This window comes from Podarcis raffonei, chromosome 5 (genome assembly GCF_027172205.1).
Source record: "Podarcis raffonei isolate rPodRaf1 chromosome 5, rPodRaf1.pri, whole genome shotgun sequence".
Lineage (NCBI taxonomy): Eukaryota > Metazoa > Chordata > Lepidosauria > Squamata > Lacertidae > Podarcis > Podarcis raffonei.
The window spans coordinates 41,056,408-41,080,962 of record NC_070606.1 but is presented as its reverse complement, the minus strand read 5'-3'; the positions used below and the strand labels follow the sequence as shown (position 1 = coordinate 41,080,962).

The 24,555-nt window shown below is 43.8% G+C and overlaps 1 protein-coding gene across 4 annotated transcripts in view; it reads left to right on the top strand.

Moving 5' to 3' along the window:
* INPP5A (inositol polyphosphate-5-phosphatase A) overlaps positions 1-24,555 on the top strand; it is a 232,590-nt gene that overhangs the window by 48,070 nt on the left and 159,965 nt on the right. For all 4 annotated transcript variants that reach the window (XM_053388823.1, XM_053388825.1, XM_053388824.1 and 1 more), the window contains exons 3-4: positions 17,494-17,594; positions 20,930-21,017. In XM_053388823.1, the coding sequence (XP_053244798.1) occupies positions 17,494-17,594; positions 20,930-21,017 (189 nt within the window). The remainder of the gene's footprint in view (positions 1-17,493; positions 17,595-20,929; positions 21,018-24,555) is intronic.

Below are 24,555 nucleotides of genomic sequence, written 5' to 3'. Positions count from 1 at the left end.
AATTCCAAGCAGAAGCAATTTCCCCAGAATTTCCAGGGCATTGTGGTTGGGAGGGAGGCAGCCTTCTGGATGAAAGTTTTTTGTTTTTGTTTAAGAAGGCCCTATAGCAGGCATCAGGGATCTGCTGTTAAGGATGCTCTCCGGTGGTCCACTGACCTGCCCAGCTGTCTTTCTCCTTAGTTGAACTATGATACCGGAGGCTCAGCTGAGAGACAAGTGCAGGGGGTTGCATAACAATATGGGGAGGTAAGCAGGGAGAGGTTCTGCCTACCTCACTTGTCTGGTGTTACCTCTATATCCCATTTAAATGTATGGAGGAGGCACCTGGTTCTGAAGGATGTCATCAGCTCACAATGCATGCAAGTGGGGTTGCTTGTTGGAAAGTGTCTCTACGTAAAAAAAATCCTGATATGTTGGAAGCTGAAGCCCTGGGCATAAGCAGGCTAGGCATATATTAGGCAAGGAGGATGTGTGGCTGAAGGGGACCTTGCCCTAAATCAGTGCCTGAGGAACACAAGCTCAGTTCAAACCCTGAAGGGCTTTCCAGACTCTGTGCACTGTGTGGAATAGGGAAGTAAAAATGACTCTAGATTTTTTGCATACAATCCAAATGACGTTCATGCGGCAGGTGCTTTTTGTTGTAAATTCCCTCCCTTCTTGTCCCTCCCTGTCTTGTTCTACTTCAATGTCCTTGGCAGTTCTTACAGGCAGTGGCAGCAGCGGCAGCAGTTGTAGCTTCCCCATTTCTTGGGAATACTTTACTCAATCTGTAGGGTCAATCCACACGTCACAGGAAACCAGAGTGAGTGGTTTACCATTATTCCACTAATCTGGGCCACTGTGCTCCTCCCCATCAATGCATGGGAAAAACAAACCACAGTCCTTGACTAAGTGTTATGTACAAACTGGGGGTTGTGGTTGTTTGGGTTGTGTGTGTGTTTTTGTTTTTTCCTCAAACCATGATCAGTAAGCCAGAACAGATACTGGCTACAGATCATGGTTTGTTTAGAATGAAACAAACCATAACTCCACAACAGTTCTTACTCCAGATGTTGAGAACGTGTGGCCCTCTAGAAGTCATTGGACTTCAGCTCCCATCATCCTTGACATGTTGGCTGGGGCTGATGTCAGTTGGAGTTCAACATCTGTGGGGCTATAGATTCCCCCACACTGGGCCTGTTCCTTTTGCTATATGGGGTATAGGATACATACAGCAAATATTGCACTTCATGGAGTTACAACAGTAAAAATATACGTAAATAACAAAAACTTTCTTTAAAAGTCCCTGCTTTTGATAAATGTGTTCTCTTCATTAAGGTAAGGGGAAATCAGTGTCCATTGTTTTTTAAATGGTTGTTGTTGGAGACATATCACATATGTCAACAGAGAAGAGTTGGAAAATGATTGTAGATGGTTTGTTTTGTGAAGTTGAAACGATAAACCACAAACCACATTTCCCCCGTCCTTTCTGCGGAATGTAATTTGCATGTATAGTCGTGTCAACATAATGTTCATAACCTCTGTTAAACTGAAAGTTGAACAGAACTTCTCTAAGTGGTGCATACACCCTTTGAAAAAAAAGGAAGAATACTTAGTGGTACTCATACATATTTCTAGAAAGTGTAATCTGCTATGGCTTTAACTAAGATTTCTCTTCTTCCTTATTCTTAACCGTTTTGATCTACAGTTGCAATGTTGCTTCCCCACCACCACCCACCCAATTGACTGTATTTCAAGCGAAGCTGCAAATAAAGCTGGTGCTCTCACTTCTGTATTTTGTTGTTTGAACAGATTGGCAAATCTAGGGAGGAATTGCAGAAATTCTCTTTCTTATAATTTGCTAATTTATATACCGCCAAGGTGGCTTCTAAGTGCTTAATAAGCATGAAAGCAATTACAGAAAATAAAAACACAATACAGTGGTACCTCTGGTTACGTACTTAATTCGTTCCGGAGATCTGTTCTTAACCTGAAACTGTTCTTAACCTGAAGCACCACTTTAGCTAATGGGGCCTCCTGCTGCTGCTGCTGCACCACTGGAGCACGATTTCTGTTCTCATCCTGAAGCAAAGTTCTTAACCTGAGGTACTATTTCTGGGTTAGCGGAGTCTGTAACCTGAAGCGTGTGTAACTCGAGGTACCACTGTAGTTAAAATACACAAGAAAGCAATTTCATCAAAACATGAAAATAAGCACTTGCAATGAAGTTGTACAATGAAATAAGCCTGTTAAAGCAGCATGGCTTTTAGGAGTTAAAAGATGAGTTAAAACAGGAGGTTCAAGTCCAGGAGATCATGTAGGGGAATAGGTGTTTCTTCAAGAGCCAGCAGAATGCCAGTACTGATGGGATGTTTTGTATTTCCACAGTTATTAAAATGGAGGTCTGGCAGCAAAGGTAGATTTGTATTTACTGCTACATCTTTGGGTTGTTTGTAGTATATTGGCTAGGATTTCAAACACCAATAATTGCAACAGTAGCATGTAAAATAGAAAGGGGAGGGGAATTTGCTGTGGCTGGTTTTTTACAAATCAGTTAGCAACCGTAGTGTTCCTCTCTTGTAAAATATGAATATTAATTGACTTCCTTTGTGTGTGGACGATGTACATGCTTTTCTCTCTTACTTTCAGTCTGGGAAGCTGGAGGTGGAGGGGAAGCAAACAGAGAAGGTGGTCCCCACAGCATTCCCTCAAAATTTCAAATGTGCCACAGACCCCAGAAGGTTGGTGGCCCCTCCTTTTCGGCAAATAGAATGATGCAAGATGGTGGCCAGACCCCCCCCCCCATGTGAAAATTGTTTTTGACACTTATAAGAAGAAAGGAACTCAGAGAGCCATATAGAACAATTTGAGCAAGGCTGGGAGTGACATTTAATTAACAGCCAAGTAAATTCATTGTATTACACAGGAGGAAGTTGGTGAGGGAGCGGTGTTTCTCTAACTACCCTATATCCGCAGCTGAAGTGATGACGCCATCATCAAGTGTCAAGCATGAGCCTACTGAAGTGGAACATGCTGAGGGGATCATCAAGCAGCTGATTCATGATGAGTCATGTGCCCAGAGAATTGCTACTGTATTTGTAGAGATATTGGATAATCATAAAATTGTAGAGTTGGAAGGGACCACGAGGGTCATCTAGTCCAACCCCCTGCAATGCAGGAATCTTGCCCAACATGGGGCTCAAACCCATGATCCTGAGATTAAGAGTCCCGTGCTCTACCAACTGAGCTATAGAGGTCTCTGTCCACTGGAGATTTATTTATTTAATTAATATCATGATTGACACGTGTAGCTGTGCGGGGGCAGGTAGTCTGTTATAAACTTATACTGGACTTTTGCAACTTCTGCAGACTTGATGCATATGCCTCCTGGGAAGTAAGCCCATCAAGTTCAGTTGAGTTTACTCCCGTGTAAGTGGATATAGGATTGCAGCTTTGTCTGCCAGGCTGTTCCCCTGAGTGGAAAAAAAGGTCAGCAAGGGACACTTGTGGGCTGGCTTTAAAATGAAGCGGTTTGAAGATTTCAACTAAACGAGTTGGCTTTCAACCAAGAAGTTGCAGATTAACATTTATGTAGATGGAAACATACTGATAACTTAAATCTGATTATGAACGCCATGATACTGTTCCCCGCACCTCACTTGTTATCATTTCCCCTTTTCCATTGTGGAAAATGCTGCTGGCTTGGTTTGGTTAATATTTATAAAATTTGTAGGGGGGGGGAAGAATTCCATGTTGCTACCGAAATAAATGTCCAGGGCAGCTCATACACCCACAACACCCACACCCATTAAAAATAAGACTTAAACTACAAGTCAGCATTCACTTAACTTGAGAGTAAAAGTAACTGAATTCAGTGGGATTTACTTCTGAGTAAACAAGCATAGCTCTGTACTGTAAATCAATAAAATGTTGATGTTATTGCAATCACAAACCAAAAAGCAAAATTTTGCAACGGGTATACTCAGGTAAGTGGAGGGCACAGTCAAAGAACACTTTCTGTATGTAACAACTTAGGGTTGAGGGCGGTTGCTGGAATGCAACTTGCTGTGTTGGCAAAGGCTCATGGGAGGAGACGTATCAACGTCCAGAAGGCCACAGGCTGCTGCCACTCACTGCTACGAAGGCTTGGTGGTGGACATGTAGAGAGGAAGCTGCTCTTGGGTGGTCAGAAGGTCAGTCAAGATCTCTTGAAGTATCTCTGCACGATTAGAAGTAGATGAGCAAGGGTTTCTGACTCTTGATTGTTCAACAATAGCAAGTCCCAACATACTACTGGTGCTTAAAAGCACACAACTCCAGTGCTTAAAATCTTGCACTGGTTGCCCATATATTGCCAGGCCTAGTTCAGGGTTTTTGTATTAATTTACAAGGCCTCTAATAACTTGGGTCCAGAATGCCTTATCCCTTCTATTCCAGTTCAGTCATTGAGATCTTTGAGGGAGTCTCCAGGTGAGTCAGATTAATGGGGTCAAATGCCTAGCTCCTACTCAACAGGAGTTGTTTGTTTCCGTAATGTGGACTGGTTCTCTGGAACCCCCTAGACAGGCCTCTCCTCCTGTTGAACTTCAGGCACTTTTTATATCAATAGTCACGTTAAGGAAGTCATTTTATGGTTAATTTTAAATTGATTTTACCCTTTGTTTGCTCTTCAGGTTTTGTGTTCACCTCATTAAAAACTCCAGTAATTAAATGGGGTATAAATAGCCTGAAATAAACACGACAACATGGCATTTTTTTCACTTACACAAGGCTGCTGAAAGTCTGGGAGCAAACAGGACTGGACTTTTGTATGAAAAGGCTGTGAGCTCAGTCCAGTTCTAGACACAAAAAGGAACTCCTAGGCTCAGAATGTGCTCAGTGGCTTTTCTTTAATTCTAATCTCACTTCTTTTGCACTTGGCTCTGGTTTGTAGATCTTGGGGCTCCAGTAAAACAAACAAACAAACAAACAAACAAGCCACAAAGTAGATCTTGCAAGCCTGAAATCTGCTCTCGTTGAAAAGCCATACCAATAAGCCCACCTAAGGGAGAATTACTCACGGTACAAAATCCTGCGGGGATCAGGTTTGTTTTAAGATGCAGTAACAACATAACTTAGGGACGCGGGTGGCGCTGTGGGTAAAACCTCAGCGCCTAGGACTTGCCGATCGCATGGTCGGCGGTTCGAATCCCCGCGGCGGGGTGCACTCCCGTCGCTCGGTCCCAGCGCCTGCCAACCTAGCAGTTCGAAAGCACCCCCGGGTGCAAGTAGATAAATAGGGACCGCTTACCAGCGGGAAGGTAAACGGCGTTTCCGTGTGCTGCGCTGGCTCGCCAGATGCAGCTTGTCACGCTGGCCACGTGACCCGGAAGTGTCTGCGGACAGCACTGGCTCCCGGCCTTTAGAGTGAGATGAGCGCACAACCCTAGAGTCTGGCAAGACTGGCCCGTACGGGCAGGGGTACCTTTACCTTTAACAACATAACTTTAGATAAAATTCAACAAAATTTTGCCTAACCAGGAATTTGGCCTTCCTTGATTTATTTAGCATGGTAGAATGTGGACCACACTCAGGGCAGAGCTTTGAAAGAGAAATGTCTGGTTTAGAAAAAGAAAAAAGGTCGTGGAAATATGTTTGCATTTTGTGGTTTTAGGGTAAAGCCAGATGTGTCAGTGCAGCAGAAGAAGCTGCAGGTTCTTCACCTCGCCATGGGTGTCCGATTCATAATATAAATATCAGGTGTACACACTAGCACATAAAACACCAACTCAACCAGAACTTCGCAGAAAGTGAAGCTTTCCTGTTGTTTTTGGTCCCTCATTGAACCATATGCAAGATTGGCCAGCCTTCATAGTTCTCCTGCCCCACAAGTTGCTGTAGTTTCATTGATTCTCTGAGCTAGGCCTGGATTGAGGTTGAGGGGGGGTGCAGAGAGGGAGCACATTCCCTGGGTGGAAGGTTGAGGTGAGGGTCAGGTGGGGTGGGGTTCAGCAAAGTGTTCTCCTTTATGGGAGAAAGAGGACACGCAGTTGGTGACTCCTTATGAGTTCCTGTTGAGATCCACTTAATAGGAGAGGTGGGTATATCTTGTTAGCAGTATTGTACTACAGAGCTTACGTTCCAGTCAGGCTAGTACTTTGATTTGGAGTACTTTTAATTGGGGGGGGGGGATGATGACTGGTGGCCTATGGGCTAGATCCTCATCCAGCTGTCAGACCATCTCCTTACCCTGCCTCCCCAAAATAATTAGGGGCTTGAAAACAGTATCCCCCACAAAAAGTCTGAATGTGGTGCGGGGACTATTTTCAGGGGGAGTTGCAGCTGGGGAAGGATCTTCGGTGTGGTGCCATTAATAATGCCAACAGGTGGCTTTTTTCAAGTCTAATTGTGGCTAAGGGGCATTTGGAGGGCTTGCAGCTGGGGTCAGGATAAACCCCTCTCTGCATAGTCTGACCCTCCTTCTAAATCTGCCTCTCCCTGTGCCACAATTTGGCTTCAGAACAGCAACATTATTTTGTGCCAAGGAAGGTTATTTTTCAAGATGAAGTGCTGTTCACAGAGAGTTCTTCGTGGAAAGCACAGCTGGGGAGGGAAGCCTTAACCCCTTCCTCCCCCGCTGCAATTTCCACGAAGAGTCCTCTCATCCCCTGCTTCACAAATAGGTTTGGGGAGGGGAGCCAAAGGCTCAAGGGAGATTCATGCACGTGCTATATGATTTTATTCATGTGCGGCATTGGTGTGCAAGTGTCCCTGCCGACTTGTGGCCCCTGAAGGGTTAGGCAAGAGAAAATGCAGCTCTGGGACTGAAAAAGCTTTCCGTCCCTGAAGGCTGAAGTCCACAGTTAGCTGAGCAGGAAACATCTCATCTATTCTCGGTGCAGGGTGTGTGTGAGAGAGAGACCCAGTTATTTATTTTTCTGATGGGATTCACGGGCCCTCAGTTCATCCAACCTGTAAAACAGCCTGTAGCAAAAGAGCTTCACAAAATGTGTTAAGTTAGTGTTTTAAATCTGAAAGTTCTTTTGCCGCACATAAACTGAGAGCTGTTTACAGTGTTTTAATGTACACTCTTTCTGTGCTGTTTGAGTGTGTGACCTTGTGTGCTTCTGGGTTGGTTAGTAAGTTTTGTTTTAGTTTTAGTCTTTGACAGTCACTCCCTCAGAGATCCCTCTTCAGTTCAGGTGGAAAGGCTCGAGCAGTGTATGACTGTTGAATGGCAGGCAGGGTGTGGAGGGGAAGGACAGATGAACTCAAGTTTTATCATACTTGGGAAGGCAGCCAAGCCCTGTGTGTGACATCATGGAAACTTGTGGTATCCTGTGTGTGTAGAGCGGCAAGAAAATAAGTACATGGCCCACAGAGCCTTCTTTTCTCAGAAGAATTTAAGCTTCTGCAGAAGCAGACTGGATTTAAGAACAGAGTGGTTGGTGGGCTAATAAACTACTTCTCAGGAGATAGCTCTGGATTTGTATTTTTTTTTAAAAAAAATGTGCCTATGCCTGGGCTTTCTGTTGAAAGAGAAACTCGGAAAAAAGGAATCTCTGAAAATTAATTTTCAACGTTTCTCTTTTGCTAGGGGGAATCGTGAGGAGTCAGATGAACTATGCTGAGTAATTTTGCTTCCCAAACAGGGGGAGTCTATCTGCCTACAGGGTCACTAGAGCTGGCTCATAGGCCAGACCTGGGTTTTCCTGCCCTCGGTTGGCCATTTCAACAGGGCCTGCCCACTAGGCAATTACCTGGCATTTCTATGGTCCCAGAAGACCCACTTTTCCTTTGTAGTACAAGAAGCCCAGTCAAGCCCAATCAGCTGGTGTTGCCCCCAATCAGCTGATCGGTGCTGGTGGTCTCTTTCCAAAGCTGACAGGCGCTGACTTTAAGCTCCACTTTCTGCTCCACTGTGCTCCATGGGGAACTCAGCTGATTGGTGACGACAGCAATCCTCCTGGCCATATACTGTTGTCCAGGTTTTCTGCGTGTGGATGCCCATTCCCCACCAAAGCACACAAAAGGAAGGATTTTCCCGGCTTTTTGAAGTCCACGGTGCATCCTGGTCTTGTGAGCAGTAGTGAGGCCCCTACTCTCTGCCCAGCCATACACACAGTCAAAGCAAACTATGCAGGGGACATTAATGCAGAAGAAATGCCCTAGTGGAGCATGATCATCTGTGCTTCCCTTGGAGGACAGTGCTCTAAAGCCCGTTTACCTGTTAAGCATATAAAGGGGTCTCCTCAAGGACAGGGGACAGTAGGGACCTGCTATGGGCCTCCCATGGCTTCTGTGGATTTCCTCCTGAGAGCCACACATTCCAAGTGGATGCCTGCAGAGGGGAAACCTAACCGTAGTCGTTTTTATTAAACCAAAGATAGGGGATTTACTTATTCATTTTAAGGGGGCTGATCATTTAGAAGGGTTTGGAATGTGCCCACCCCATCTCTGGAGAAGAATGGCTCCGTACCAACAACTGTGGAGACTCTCTTTTATTTTGTGTAAATGAGTAGTGAAGGGAGAGCAGATTATGATGTAGAAGAGATAAAATACTGTGCTGTACACATTGTAGCACGAGCCACATTTAGTTTGTGATTTAATTCACCCTTGATCCAGATTCCTCTACTGTTAGCAGGCTGGGTTACATGATGTTCTGTGTGGAGCCTTCATCTTTGTCTCTTTTGCACACCCACCCTTCTCTTGTGGGGAGAATCCTTAGTTCAAATTCCCCTCCCTCCCTTCAATTGATCAACTTTTTCTAGGTGAAAGAGGGAACTTCCACATATCAAATAAGTGTTCTTATCCCCTTTTCTCCTTCTCCCTTTGCTGTTGAAAGCAGAAGAGAGTCTAGCCCCCCTCCTCAACACCCCCCCATAGAAAGTAGTCATAGAGTACAGTAAGTAGTTGCTTAGATATTAATACTGGAAAACAAACAGGAACTGTAAGTCTCTGCCCATGTTTGTGTACACACAAATATATCCCTCTTCTTTCAGTAAGTATTATAACAATGCAAGTCTGCCCTGTATCGGTGCCAAGGTCTGCCACTTGGAATATGGGCTTTTGTTTGTTTGACCTGACCTTCTGGCCCTTTGTTGACATTGAGCCTTGCTGAAGAGATACAGGGTTTCTGCCGTCCATTTAGTGTTCATATTGCCAGTGGACTGATCCAATTGGCTAGCAATATGCTTCTTTCTGCTCTCATACCTGCTGATTCTTGATGCAGTACCATTTTTGTGGCCTTGCGTTGTCACGTACAAAGCTGTCAGTTGCCTTCAGTTTATAAGACTGTGTGTAGATTTCATTTTGGAGGGCAGGTGGATTGGTACACCTGGCTTCATTTGGATGTGGGTGGAAAGGTCAGATTTTCTCAATAGTGGCTGGTGCATTTGAGAACTGTGTTGACCTACCAGCCCCCACAAGCTCAATCATTGTGGAGCAGGAGGAGGATTTTGTCCAGGAGAGGGCAGTGCTGAACGCTGTGGACAATGTCACCCCCTTCTCTTCATCAAACAATTGGTTGTTTCAGGAGTTGTTGTTGTTGTTTAGTCGTTTAGTCGTGTCCGACTCTTCGTGACCCCATGGATCAGAGCACTCCAGGCACTCCTGTCTTTCACTGCCTCCCACAGTTTGGTCAAACTTATGCTGGTAGCTTCGAGAACACTATCCAACCATCTCGTCCTCTGTCATCCCCTTCTCCTTGTGCCCTCCATCTTTCCCAACATCAGGGTCTTTTCCAGGGAGTCTTCTCTTCTCATGAGGTGGCCAAAGTATTGGAGCCTCAGCTTCACGATCTGTCCTTCCAGTGAGCACTCAGGGCTGATTTCCTTAAGAATGGAGAGGTTTGATCTTTTTGCAGTCCATGGGACTCTCAAGAGTCTCCTCCAGCACCATAATTCAAAAGCATCAATTCTTCGGCGATCAGCCTTCTTGATGGTCCAGCTCTCACTTCCATACATCACTACTGGGAAAACCATAGCTATGGTTTCAGGAGTTCCGCATGGTCTGATTTGCAAATGGTATTCCCTACCTCTGCCAGAGCTACTGTTCTCTTTCTTCTGACTCTTATATCTAATTGTATTTTTCGCCCCTCTGGGGTACTGTTGTGTGCTTTTAACCTTTTTCGCATGCGCATATTTGTCTGTGTACTTACATCAGTATTTTTAAAAGAAAGAATTCCCATTTTTCCATTTTGCTTATTTAGATGCAAATGCATGAAAAAGGTGGTTTTGTGAAGCTTACTGAAGCTACAGCTCCTCTGAAGATGGCAGATGCAAAGAGCAGTTTATGCATTCTGCCTGGTATTAGTTCCCCTCCCAGCATTCCCCTCCTTGCTCCCTTCTTAGTTTGCAGCCGTTGTCAGCATGTAAAAGGATGCTGGCCTCCTGCCAACTAATAGCTGGAATAACAATTGTGCTGTAAAGAATTATTACCTCTAGTTTCTGCAGATGTAAAGCATGCTTTATCTGATCGTTACTATTTTTTCCAACATTGGAAAAAGAATTGTTTGCACTTTCTTGGTAGCACTTTGCTGATTGTATTATGACTCGGGGCATATGAGGCAGAGGAATAGGGATCTCCTTTGTGACTTCAAGGGGTCGGTAATCAAGAACACGTGGAGAAAGTAGAATGAGGTTATGTGAAGAGGAAGAGCAAACAGAGAATTGTCTGAACAAGTCGGTGGCATTTACTGTTGGTGGCGTGGCAGCAGCAGATTACCGAGAATCACCTAATTCAAATATGAGTAGACTCATGTGCTCTTGTTTGTACTCCTTACATCCTGAAAGCTGAGAGGGCTGTTTTGGAGAAGAATGTCATTTTATTCCCACATGTGATTAGTACTGTTGCCTTCCACTGTATGTTTCAAATCCTCTTCTAAGGTTTGGAGAGCAATGAGCATGCAATTCACTGAATGCAGCCTCCCAGAGTTTTCTGTCTGGAGCTTCCTCTAGGCCACAACCATCATTGGCCCTCCTTTGCACCCCAAATGTTTTTGCCTGGTTGGAGTACGTCCTTCAAGTCCAGTAATGCCTCTCGCTTGCCTGGATGAAGGATGCAGAGCCATGTGTGCATAATAATAATAATAATAATAATAATAATAATAATAATAATAATTTATTATTTGTACCCCGCCCATCTGGCTGGGTTTCCCCAGCCACTCTGGGCGGCTTCCAACAAAGATGAAAGATACACTAAAATGTCACATATTAAAAACTTCCCTGAACAGGGCTGCCTTCAGATGTCTTCTGAATGTCAGGTAGATGTTTATCACTTTGACATCTGGTGGGAGGGCTTTCCACAGGGCGGGCGCCACTACCAAGAAGGGCCTCTGCCTCGTTCCCTGTAACTTGGCCTCTCGCAGTGAGGGAACCGCCAGAAGGCCCTAGTCTCCTGTACATTTATGTCACAGACTGGTTGGACGTGGTGCGGGGAACCAGCTGGGGAACCCCTAAGGGAAGAAGGTTCTGAGCCAGGGGAGAGAGGTAGCAAGTCTTGGGAGAGCATGTGACAGAAGTCCAGAACCAAAGGCAGAAGCTGAAGCAGGAGAGGAAAGGGACCAAGAGGCAGAGATGAGTCTGGCTGATGAAGGGGCAAAGGAGTCTTCCCCTTCCTGCTGCAACAAGAACCAGTAGGGGTATGAAGAGGGTGTGAGAGAAGCTGGCTGCACACAGCTGCAGTCTCAGATTGCTAGCTCGCTCCTGTTTATAGTAAAATTTACATTGCTACTTGGTCCACTTTTTCTTCTGGCATTGCCCACGGGGGCACGTTGCCTCCGGAAGGCTGCCCAGCAGCAAAGTAGCCTATGGAAAGTTGCACCCCGGATGCATTGTCTTTTTAACTCTATGTAGTCCAATGTGCACTTCCTTTCCTTAACTCAGATCCCTCATTGTTGTGCTGAGTTTTGCTGGCAGTTGTGATGCATTACGTATGGCCGTGTGCCATACATGTGCCATAGAACCTTTTAACTATTACTCCTTCCAGTGTAAAGTCACAGTAATGGACTTGCTAGCCTTTTAAGCCTTAAGGGGGTTAATATTCCTTACCAAAACCCCCCACAAACAACAGCTTTGGCTTTCCCACTTAAACATAAGTGGGGCGGTCCTGTCGCTCAATGGCAGAGTACTTGTGTTGTATTAAAGAGGCACCTGGATCTGTTCTGGGAATCTGTAGTTTAAAAGATCAGATGGGATGAGATGCAAATTGCCTCTTCCTCAGGCTCTGAATAGTCACTGCTGTCAGAGGAGGCGGTGTTTGAGTCAGTAAAGGCAGATAAGCTTACCAGGTAGAGAGCAGCTTTGTATATTCCTCCGTCCACAAACCTGACCTTTAGAGTAATTCATTAATACAAACGGTAGCCAGTTTCACTGAACTGACTTTAAATGCCAGGTAACTAAAATATAATAAGCAAGTGTAGGAAAATGTTTGCTGTAGAAACGAATTGTGGTTTGTTTGAAATCCAGCAGGATTTTATGAAATAAATAACAAATATTTGCTGTTTACCAACTACTCTATAAAACTTTTTTTTTATTTACATCTCTCAAATGATACACATTATTAAAATACAAGAGTGTTTGCTAAAACAAACTTTTGTGACCACCTAATGTTTCGGTTTAAGTCTCGTTTTTCTTGCCCTAAAAAAGCTTTCCCCTAGAAGTATATCCAAGTTTGCTTTTGTGTTTTAGACAAAGTGTACAGAACTCCTGGTAATCATTTTAAGTAGCTCCATGAAACATCTAATGAAAGCACCAAAACATGGTGGTTCAAATTGAGCAAAGCACGGCCACTATACAGTGGTACCTCTGGTTACGTACTTAATTCGTTCTGAAGGTCCGTTCTTAACCTGAGGTACCACTTTAGCTAATGGGGCCTCCCGCTGCTGCCGCACCGCCACCACACGCTTTCTGTTCTCATCCTGAAGCAAAGTTCTTAACCCAAGGTACTATTTCTGGGTTAGCGGCGTATGTAACCTGAAGCGTATGTAACCTGAAGCGTATGTAACCCGAGGTACCACTGTATATAGTGGAAGGAACCTAAATGAGTCATCTTTCCAATCATCCCCGTGATCCCCCCCCCCATCACAAATTGTCTTCGCTGCTCCTCAGAATTCCCCAAGCATGTGTGGGTGGGCGTTAGTTGAATAAACTATTGCTACCTTTCTCTTCTTATTGAATTCCAACGGCCTTGGTTTGTTGTTGTTTTTCCCCCAAGGCAGAAAGGCTGCGCCTGAATATTGAATAAAATTATTTGCCTAGAGACTTGCAAGCTCAATGCAAAGCACCTTCGGTCGGTTTAAAAAGAAAAAGAGGTTGACTTGACTGCAATAAACAGTAAAAAATTCTTTGCATTTCTGTGTTTGTTTCTGGCTTAATTGTGTCCTGCTCTTGCCATTGACCTGATGTGATTGATATAGGTTGTTCGTTTTAATGTGCTGCCAGCCCCTCACCGCACAGGTAAACAGTAAGTAGATGGCTCTTGACCTGCTGCTGACTGTTTGGGGTCAGATTCAAATACTTCATCAACGATATTCCTGCCAAGTGGCATGCTTTCTGTTACACACACACACACACACACACACACACACACACCCCTTATTGATTAACTCATTAGTGGCTGGCAGGCACTTTGCTTTAATGAGTATTTCGAAGTGATGGATAGGGCTACCTCTTCTACTTTTTGAGTGTGACCAACTTGCTAAGCTGCTAAGGACATGTTTACTGTGTGTTTTGCATGGGGATGTTGTTCATATGACTTGGTTTCGGGGGTGGCATGGAAAGCATGTTCTTCCTTGAAACTCCTGAGCAGCAGCTTTAAATTTGGAGGGAGGTTTTATTTCCATCTTGCATCTCCCCCCACCCCCACTTCTCATGTACAGATAGTATGCGCTGAAACATTAATGTTTATACCATATAGTGCAAAGCTAGATTTCAGTTTTGGACTTCGGATTTTAATTTTGCAGAGGGGGTTTGCTCCTTCTTCCATTGTGGCATTTTTTTCCTTTTCTTTATTCCACTTACTATCCATTCTTATCGCAACCTTTCCCCACATAGCTCAGGGTACAGTACACTGTTCTTTCCTCCCAGTACCCTTGTCACATAAGTGGGTTTAAGAAACAGTGACCCGGTTCATGCCTCACATTAAGTTAAAGCATAGCTTGGCGTAAACATGTAAGCAGACTCTGGAAGACAAAATGGTTGCCACTTCACTCCTCCCTGGTCCTTTTGCTGCTGTTAACCTATACAGTGGTACCTCGGGTTACATACGCTTAAGGTTACATACACTTCAGGTTACAGACTCCACTAACCCAGAAATAGTGCTTCAGGTTAAGAACTTTGCTTCAGGATAAGAACAGAAATTGGATTCCGGCGGCGCAGCAGCAGCAGGAGGCCCCATTAGCTAAAGTGGTGCTTCGGGTTAAGAACAGTTTCAGGTTAAGTACGGACCTCTGGAACGAATTAAGTACTTAACCCGAGGTACCACTGTAATTTGCTTAGCATGTTGTCCAAAACCAAGGCTTGTGGTTTAGCTCTTTTGAACAACAAGCCACCACTTGTTAACAAGTTTTGTCCTCTGATTTATGCAGGGCCCTTGGGGAGCTGGTCTGGGGCCCGGGCTGGGAGTCTTGTTAGAATAAAGTTATAAACTCAAACAAAAAAGCACCTAGTCCCTGGCAGGGCCCCTGGCCAACATAACCCTCTGAGGCCTGGAGCTTCTCCAGAGGATTGGGGAGTGAGGGACCATGCAACGTCGTGTAAGGTTCTCTGAATATTGAGGGGGCCCAGTCCCCTAACATAATATATTTTCTGGGGCCAAAACTGTCTCAGCCCCTGTGAGTCAGCACCTATTGCTTTGGGCAAGTGTACCCTGATGTTCCCCAACCTCTGCATGAGCCTGGATTCAGGACTCGTGGTTAGTTTGGGAGAGCTAAGCCTTGAGTCCAGGGTCGGGCTACGTGTGGCGGCAAACTATGGCTTAGCTCAGCGTGACGCTGCAGCAGAACAACTGGGGAAGACTGGTGTGGCTTCAAATTCCTCTCTTGAAACAGTACCGGTAGGTTGAAACAGTACCGGTAGGTTGAAAGTTGGTACACATGTCTAAAGCCATTGTAACTATTAGGAAAGGCTGCTGGTGGGACATTTTTATGTTTCTCATTTAAAGCTTTGGAACGTGAAATCCACCTCGCAATAGCAGTCGGCGCTCCAGACATACATGCAGTAACATGGCCGTAGCGCTCTCAGTTCCTACCCTTGAATTGGAGGAAACAGGACTTGTTCTTGCTGCCAGGGACAGAACCCTTGCTTGTTGAAGAGTGGAAAACGCAAAACCGCTTAATTCTGTCTTTAAACAGCCGTCCCTTAATATAACCACCGAGCTCGTGTTGTAAGTCTTTTTAAAGAACTTAACATTTTAACTTTCTGCAAAATGTGGACTTAATTATAGTTTATAGTGTGATTCCCGCCCCCTTAGCAAAGGTCCTGTAAGGGAGCATCCCACATAATTGCCGCTGGGCATTTACGCTCAGGGCTTCGGTTTCTTTGCTTGCCCTGTGCCCTGTCATTTTATTTCTTAAAATGCAGCATTGCAGCGTTTAAAAAAGCACGTACCGAAATTCATAGTGGGTGTGCTGCTTTCTTGTGGGCACAGAGTAGACTCGAGCCAGAATATTACATCCACGGTGGAGTAAATACCCTCTGACGTGATTAGGCAGGAAAAGGGTCCAAGGGAGGATTCTTTTTGCATTTGTATGAAAGATTGTGCTGGGCTTGTTGATTGTGGGGGAAATTTACTTAGCATATTCAGCTAAGCTGAAACATGTGGCGAATCCCCTGTCAGGTTGTTGCCTCATTGTGTGACAGTCAGGGGCAGAATTTGGCAAGAACAGGGTGGCAGGGCTAGTGCTGTTGCTAACCTTTAAAGCCCTAAACAGCCTCAGCCCAGTATACCTGAAGGAGCGTCTCCACCCCCATTGTTCAGCCCGGACACTGAGGTCCAGCGCAGAGTGGCGCCCGCCCTGTGGAACGCCCTCCCTTCAGATGTCAAGGAAATAAACAAGGAAATAAGCTTTTAGAAGACATCTGAAAGCAGCCCTGTTTAGGGAAGTTTTTAATGTTTTATCGTGTTTTTAATATTCTGTTGGGAGCCACCCAGAGTGGCTGGGGAAATCCAGCCAGATGGGCGGAGTATAAATAAAAAACTACTACTACTACTATTATTATTATTATTATTATTATTATTATTATTATTATTATCAGTGCAGCCCAGACCCCCTTGTTCACTGTTCTCACATCTCCGCTCAGAACCTCTGGATCAGCAAATTCTACTAAAAATGGGGAACCCTAGCTATGATACCTCCAATCTCTTGAAAAAGGAAAATTATGGAACTCCCTGCCACAAGGAAACTACTGTGGCTAAGAACCTGGCGATTTCTAATGGGGGATTTGATAGCCACCAAGCAGAAGTAATTGTCAAACTACGCCACAATTTTCTGGGCGAATCATGACAAGTCTCCATTTCTGTACAATCATTTAGTGACTGTTCGGCCTCAGCACATTTGGGCCCTAAGGACAGAAATCCCTGCTCTAGGCTGCTGAACGGGGAAATGACAGGAGTGCAGCCCTGACTCTTTGTCATTGCCAGGTTATAAAATAATTCTGCCATGGACCCCCACAGTTTGTGTCACATGGAACTTGCCCTTCAGGTGGGCCATCCATGCTTCCGGTATATTCACTACATTGTTGTGGTACTGTCAGTCAACTTGTAACAACTCTCTCCTAAGTTATCCCACAGGAAACAACTTTATTATCCTTTTCCCTCTCCATCATAAAACGCCAGTCTCTGAGGACCTGTTACCAACATCCTCCACAATCTATATTAAGAATAAAAGCCATTTAATCTTGTCCCACTATCTTTTCTTCTAAGGCTGATCCTACCATGTTCAACTTACAGTATTAAGGTGGTTTTTTTAAAAAAAGAAAGAAATGCGTCATGTGTTTTAAGTGGTATTTCAGGGAGAGAAAGGTGTAGTGCTTTTCTGGTCACTTGGAAAAAGGGAACATTTTGTTCAGTTGTCTGCCAGTGTAACACAGAGTCAGTCCATCCCGTTTGTTTTCTGGTTGTGGCTTAAGTTCCATGCATGATTAATGGTGACAAATGTGCTAGAGGCATTATTACTTCTTTATCCATAAATCAGTGTGTACAGTGTAGGGACGGCTGCTTCATAGGTCTCATTTTGCCACGCACTTCCTGTCTGTGTAGGAAAAGTGCAACGTGTGTAAGCTGCTCAGCCGCAGAACCTAGAAACCTTGAAGCACTATGCCGCAGGAAAGCGTTTTGTCAGGAGTTTCACCAATGCTTCCAGTACATTTTTCAGATAAGAACTCTTACCAAAAATGCTATTGTGACCAGAAAAGTTGTCGTGCAAGCCATTACCCTGAAAAACATTCATTTCTACTAATCTTGCTCAGTTTGTGTAATTTTTAGAATTGTGACAGTGCTCATGCTTTTTTTCCCCCTTCCCCTTTCATTTTACAGGTTGTACATACACACAAACCGCACTTCATGGCGTTGCACTGTCAAGAGTTTGGTGGGAAAAACTATGAAGCATCCATGTCTCATGTGGACAAGTTTGTTAAGTAAGTAACGAGAAGCGATGGGGTTCCAACCTAGACAATGGCTTGTGCTTCAAAGTCAAAATTACCCCCACACCTTTTTTTAAAGTAAGATATTTCATGTCTCCTTCAAATTACCACTCCATTCACCACATGTATCAAGGGGAGCGGGTGGCGCTGTGGTCTCAACCATTGAGCCTCTTGGGTTTGCTGACCAGAAGGTTGGTGGTTCAAATCCCAATGACGGAGTGAGCTCCCCTTGCTCTGTCCCAGCTCCTTTCAACCTAGCAGTTTGGAAGCACACCAGTTCAAGTAGATAAATAGGTACCACTCTGGCGGGAAAGTAAACAGTGTTTCCATGTGCTCTGGTTTCCGTCACGGTATCCTGTTGCGCCAGAAGCAATTTAGTCATGCTGGCCACATGACCCGGAAAGCTGTCTGCAGACAAACCTCAGCTCCCTCAGCCTGAAAGCGAGATGAGCACCACAACCCCATAGTCACCTTTGACTGGACTTAACAGTCCAGGTGTCCTTTACCTTTACCTTATTAAGCATGTGAGCCTCTAAAAAGCTTTAAAAGAAGTAGTAGTAGTTTGTAGTACCAGTTTCGCTTTCACTTATAAGTCATTTCAGTGATTTGAGCAAAAGGTTCTTTCCTCATGCCAGGTAAGGCTGTTTGTCAATCTAGCCAGAAGTGGCTTGCTTTGGCCAGTACCAGCAGGACTCTTCTTATGTGGGAAACCTGGTGTGTTTGATTTCATCAAGTTCTGATTTTGTTTTTAGTGACGTGTAACAGAGAGAGAGAAAAAAGGAAGGTAAACGGGGGAAAGTTTCGTTTTTAATTTTCCGTTAAAAGAAAAATGGGAGTGACTTTTTTTTTTGCCTGGGTGAATGGATATTTCTCAGGGCTTTCTGCACCTCATAGTATATGACATGGGACACTAGTTCTGGCAGAAATGCATTTTAAAAGATTTCGTGAGCAAAAGTAGCATGCTGTTTAAAGTTCTGTAATAATTGTAAAGGTGTTTGATATCTTGAAGAGTCGCCTCCCAGTTTGTAGACTTGCTTGTGTTGTGTGCATTCTGGTGCAAAGGCAATCACTGACAAGAGTAGATGAAGTGTCAAGTAGGGAGAATTGGTTTTTATTTTAAAAACACAAAAAAACTCATGCAGAGTGTGAAAAGTTTCAGTTTGAAGAATTACCCGACAGAAGGTATCATTTTCTTCTGTCACTGAATCTTCAGCCCAGCTGATGAGCAAGGAAGAAAGGTCAGAGGCAGACAGCATAGCAACCTCTATTGTACGTGCTCAGAATGAGGTAAAATTTCAAAATACACAACTGAAGAAACAATAGTGACTTGCTAATGTTAAGGTTTTGCTAGTTTCTCACCTTTTGTAAGCTTTTATTTTTAAAAGAAATGCAATCAGTTTCTGCAAAATGATACTGACATTTCTAAATGTGTAGCTAGAAATCAAGGCTGGAGCTAGACACATCAAAGAAGCGTTTCATTTTAACGTGTTGTAAATTTAAACAGAGAAATCTGGTAGGGAAAACATGGCCCCACATCACCACCTGGTGGCACAGTGTTGTATCACGTATACAACGCATATAAATTGCTTTTTCTTTACCAATCTAGCTGAGTCCCAGCTCAGTGTCTTTTCATACGATTACATAACAATTAACAAAATTTATTAAAATTTTCTGTGGAAACCTGCATATATGTGTGACTTCTTTGTTTTTGACTTATATAGACAAGAGTTTTTATTCAAACACTTGCCCGTGTTATTTTTACATTTTTTTTCTCATATTAATTATTATGCCTTAAAAAAATATACAGTATTACAAACATTGATTATAGAACACATTATTGCTCCACAATTAAGATGTGCGGTAAAGTGCTTACAGTTTTTATTTGTGCTCCAAGGCCCATGGAAAATGGTCAGGCAATCGCCTTGTAAGCATTAAAGAATGCAAAAGGGCAAACAAAAAGTTGCAGTACTACTACTACTACTACTCATTTATTACAGTGGTACCTCTGGTTATGTACTTAATTCGTTCCGGAGGTCCGTTATTAACCTGAAACTGTTCTTAATCTGAAGCACCACTTTAGCTAATGGTGCCTCCCACTGCCGCCGTGCCGCCGGAGCACAATTTCTGTTCTCACCCTGAAGCAAAGTTCTTAACCCGAGGTAATATTTCTGGGTTAGCAGAGTCTGTAACCTGAAGCGTATGTAACCTGAAGCGTATGTAACCCGAGTTACCACTGTATTTATACCCCGCCCATCTGGCAGCGTTTCCCCAGCCACTCTGGGCAGTTACCAAAAGAATTAAAAGCACAATAAAACATCAGACATTAAAAACTTCCCTAAACAGGGCTGCCTTCAGATGTCTTCTAAAAGTCAGATAGTTGTTTATTTCCTTGACATCTGATGGGAGGGCGTTCCACAGAGCGGGCGCTACTACCGAGAAGGCCCTCTGCCTGGTTAGCAAATGCGAGTGTAGGAGCGAAGGCTTTGCCTAGCCTTGCATATTATACTGGTTTACAAATGAGGTCCCGTACAGTAACGCTTTGCTTTGGCAGCTGAACATTGGGCTGTCCAGGCAGAAATTCAGCAAATTCGGCTTTCCCACGCACTTGCTGTGTGCGGGTCGAAGAGCTTCTGCTCCTTTATATTTTGATACCAAATGTCTTGAGCATGCTGTGGGGTTTTCTCCCACCCCCCCTTCAATTCAGTGTGGATGAATCCTAACCATTTTTTCTTGATGAGTTCACTGCTATTGAGAGCAATAATGAAATATATTTCACTAGGACCTGCAGAACTTTTGCCTGGTGTTCATGTTGCTAATAAAACACTGTTGAAAATCAATAATGTAACTTTCAGGTTTCGTTCAGGCCGTGGGATTATTATTTTTCAGTTGCAGTTCTACCAATAATATAGTATGGAATAGACCGTAGCTCTTGAAAGTAGTGAAATAGTGCCCTCTACTGTCTTGGATCATTGTTGAGTTGCATGACGGTTTTTCTGTTATGTTATTTTTTGGAAGGCTGTAGGGGCAAGTCTTCTGTATGATTTGAAAACAGAGCCCAGTTTGTTTGGAATGTGTTTGCATTTGGCGAATTAGTGCTTTTTGTAGGGTTGACTTGGTGAAGGTATGCAGAACTAAAATAGACCAGGATGTGGCAGAATACCATTTCTTGAAATGTGGCAATTTATTCTCAAAGCTCACTGGTTTTGCTAACTTCAGTTTTTAGCCTTTTGTTTTTGAATTATTGTAGTTGCTTTAAGGAATTAGGTATGTAATCTCTCTAGGGCGGGGGAATATTTACTCATTTGTGGCTTGCTTTTTGCAACTTTCAGAGAACTGTTATCGAGCGATGCAATGAAAGACTACAACAGAGCCCGGGTTTACCTAGATGAGAACTTCAAGTCGCAGGAGCAGTTTACGGTAAGGTTCCTTGTGCAGTTATGTATTTGGTTTAAGGTGGCGTGACATTACTTGCTCATCCTAAAATGGAGGCTCTTGGGGAGTCGTTGCCAATGGTGAAGACCGCAATTGTAAATGTGTTTAGTAGGCTCCTCTGGATATAGTGGGTCTTAAATCCCAGGTAAACACAAGGATTGCACTTCTCATATCAAAGCAGTTACAGATAGGTAGCCGTGTTGGTCTGCCATAGTCAAAACAAAAAAAAATTTTTTTCCTTCCAGTAGCACCTTAAAGACCAACTAAGTTAGTTCTTGGTATGAGCTTTCGTGTGCATGCACACTTCTTCAGACATATCAAACTTCTTCACACTTCTTCAGACATATCTGAAGAACATATTCTTCTTCATATTATTATTCTTCAGACATATGCACACTTCTTCAGACATATCTGAAGACATATCAAAGCAGTTGGCTACCTCTGGCTCACACATCTAATTAGCCAAGCAGGGGACTTGATTAAGCCCCCCCCCCTCCAGGCAGTTTCCCCCAAGTCCCACACCTCATTTAAGGTGTGGGCTAGATAAAGGCAAGGTTGCCTTAAAATGTGCTCCTGGTTGTTCCTTGGCGAGTTGGGCTTGTATTTGGAGACTTTTTGGCATTGGAATTGGTTCCACTAGGGATCTCGCCAACCAGAGCTCCGGAGTCCATCTGATTGGAGCTGTCTTCAAGACCCACTTTCAGCAGTAATCAGCTGGTTGGTGGTGACTTCAAGCCCTGCTGGGACAGACTGTCCTGAGCTGATTTGCAGGGACTTCAGACACGGCTTGGATCAGCTGTGTTCTTCCTTTGCACTCAAGCTGCACTACAGGGGGGGGGGGAATGGGCTACCTGATAGCATGGTGACGTCTGGTAATTTGTAGTTGGGCAGCTTCCCCTACCTGCTAAACCTGGGGTGGAGGAACTTGGGATCCGCCCCGGTGACGAGATCCTGTTCCCTGTCCCTGGCATACTGCAAGCGCTGATTCCAGCATTCATTTAGGGTGGAAACAAAACTACACTTCATTTATGTGTAGACTTGGAATGAAGTTACACTAAATTTAATTTCATTAAGTTAATGCAATACACTTGAAATTAAGTTACACAATCGCTGCACAACGAGGGAAACTCATTTGCGCTATTAGATATTATAGCGGTGCTTCATCCATTTACTCTCTCGCTTTCTCTCTTGCTTTAAAGCGGAAATGGGGAACCTGAGGCTCTCCACATGTTGTGGAACCACAGCTCCGATTATCCTTAAACTATTGACTCTGCTGGCTGGGGCTGATGGGAACTGGAGACAATAGCAGCTGAAGGGCCACAGGTTCCCCATCCCTTCCTTAAAAGGTACAGGCCTATCGTTGATCCCAGTTCTGTTTTTAAAGGACCGTAACAGTCACTGGTCCAGCATTGGTCTAGAGGCAGCTTGCTCCATTCCTTAGGAAAGTGAACAGTCCTGCATGGTTGTAGCTGTTTCAGGTGGCAAGGATCCCGTAAAGGAGGCCTAAGAGAGACTTGCATTGCCCAGGTAGAAAAGGGAAAGGCTGCAGCTTAGTGATAGAGCATCTCTTTTGCCTACAGAAGATCCCAGGTTCAGTCCTTGTCATCTCTCAGTAGGGCAGGGGAAGACTCCTGCTGGAAACCTTGGAGAGCTGCTGTCTGTCTTTGTAGATAATACTGACCTAGACCAATAATCTGACTCAGTATAAAGTTTCTATCAAATGAGTAGAAGGCCCACTATTTCCAATTTGTCTGCCATTTTCTTTACAGATCAACTTCTCTGTTGCCACAATTCTTATTTCTAATCCCATGCCAATAGAAAAAACATTGGGGGGGGGGGACATTAAGTATCAAATATACTCCAATAATGCCATGCAAATAAAATACCTGGTAGAAGTTTCAGAGTATAAAAATAAATAAATCCTGCTTTTATTGAGACTTTCCCGTACACACTGAAACATAATTCAGTAGGATTTCAGGAAGGGGAAAGCATGTAACCTTGGTTATTACCTATCGTCATAATCTCCTCTAGGAACACTAAATGGAAACCAAGGCCTAGGGCCCACAGTTTTCATGATACAGTTATGGCACAGTCAACCAACGTTTCCCTGAAAACATATCAGTTAAAAGGGCTTTCCCCCGCAGCTTGGCTTTCACACCATTATTTCTGCTGCATTTTGCCACAATATTCTCCATGGTTTTCATAATACACTGCTGGTTTTGACAGCGATGCCAGTGCTGAAAGAAACAAATGTTTATGCACTTTGATTTGATGGACAACAACAAAAATTATTCAGTGGCCCACTGAGACCACCTTCAGTTTTCTGGTGTATCTCCTCATTTTATAAACTTTGTTGTAGTTCTGACTCTCTCCAAAGTCACTCACGCTGTGAAACCTGAAACGATCTGATCTCTCCTTATTTTGCCACAGTGTTCTCCAACTTAGAAACCTCCACTGAGAGATGTTTCTATATCTCCCAACTTTCTGGAAAATCAAATAAATAAGCCTAATCTTTCACCTTGTTTGCCCTTCCGCTGCAATTTGACTCTCCATTCTTCATTTGATATTCCCTGACTATTTCTGCTTTCGTTGGGAGTTCTGGTCCTCTGAAATGTGCTCTCTTGAGCAAATCAGTATCTGATTGTGCATTGATTTCTCCACCAAATGAGAGAAGTGGAAGAATCATATATTCTAGCAGCAGCAGAGAAAGAGAAAGAGAGAGGAAGAGAAATTTGACTTCCTTTCACTGGAAAGTCTCCCCGTGTTATAGCTGTCTTGCTTGAGATGAGAAGACTGGGATAGTGGTCTTTCTAATCTAGGGGAAATGGTACTGCTGTAGGGAGGGAGCTATGAGCCGACTGTAGTGACTGGGTGTAATGGTAAGGACGGGTAGGCAGAAGAATACTTCAGAACTGATAATGAAAGGCACACTACTTCAGTTTGATACGATTGTCACCTTACCTCACTATTTGCTGCAAGTATGAAACCTCACTGGAGAAGCCAAGCCAAAACCTAAGATGAGCTCCTATAGATCAAAGCTGGCAAGACTTCCCTTGAGCATGTACTCTCAACACTGACCTTGTGCATATTTTAGTTGAAAACTCTTGAATGATGTTTTCCAGAATTGTAGTTCAAAACTCAACTTTTGTAGATAATTCTGTAATTACTTTTAATATCTATTTTTAAAAAACAACTTTGTTTTGAGATGCTGAGGCTGTTGTTAAACATATTGTATGCTACCTTGAATGTTTATCTCAAAGCAGAGTGAATACTATTTTATTTTAACTGCCCTTGAAAATAAGAGCCAAGGGGGTTAGAATATTGAAGTGAGTATAAAAGTAACACCGATTTTTGAATTTCCTTTCCTTTCTTCCAGGCTGTGTTGTCATTGTCATTGTTGCTTTTTCCAAACATAAAATTGGAAATTTATTGCATTGACTTGCTAAGTCAGCAACTCTTAGAAAATGGTAGCCAGTCACTCAATGAAGAGTGAAATCCTATATTTACCTGGGAGTAAGCCCCA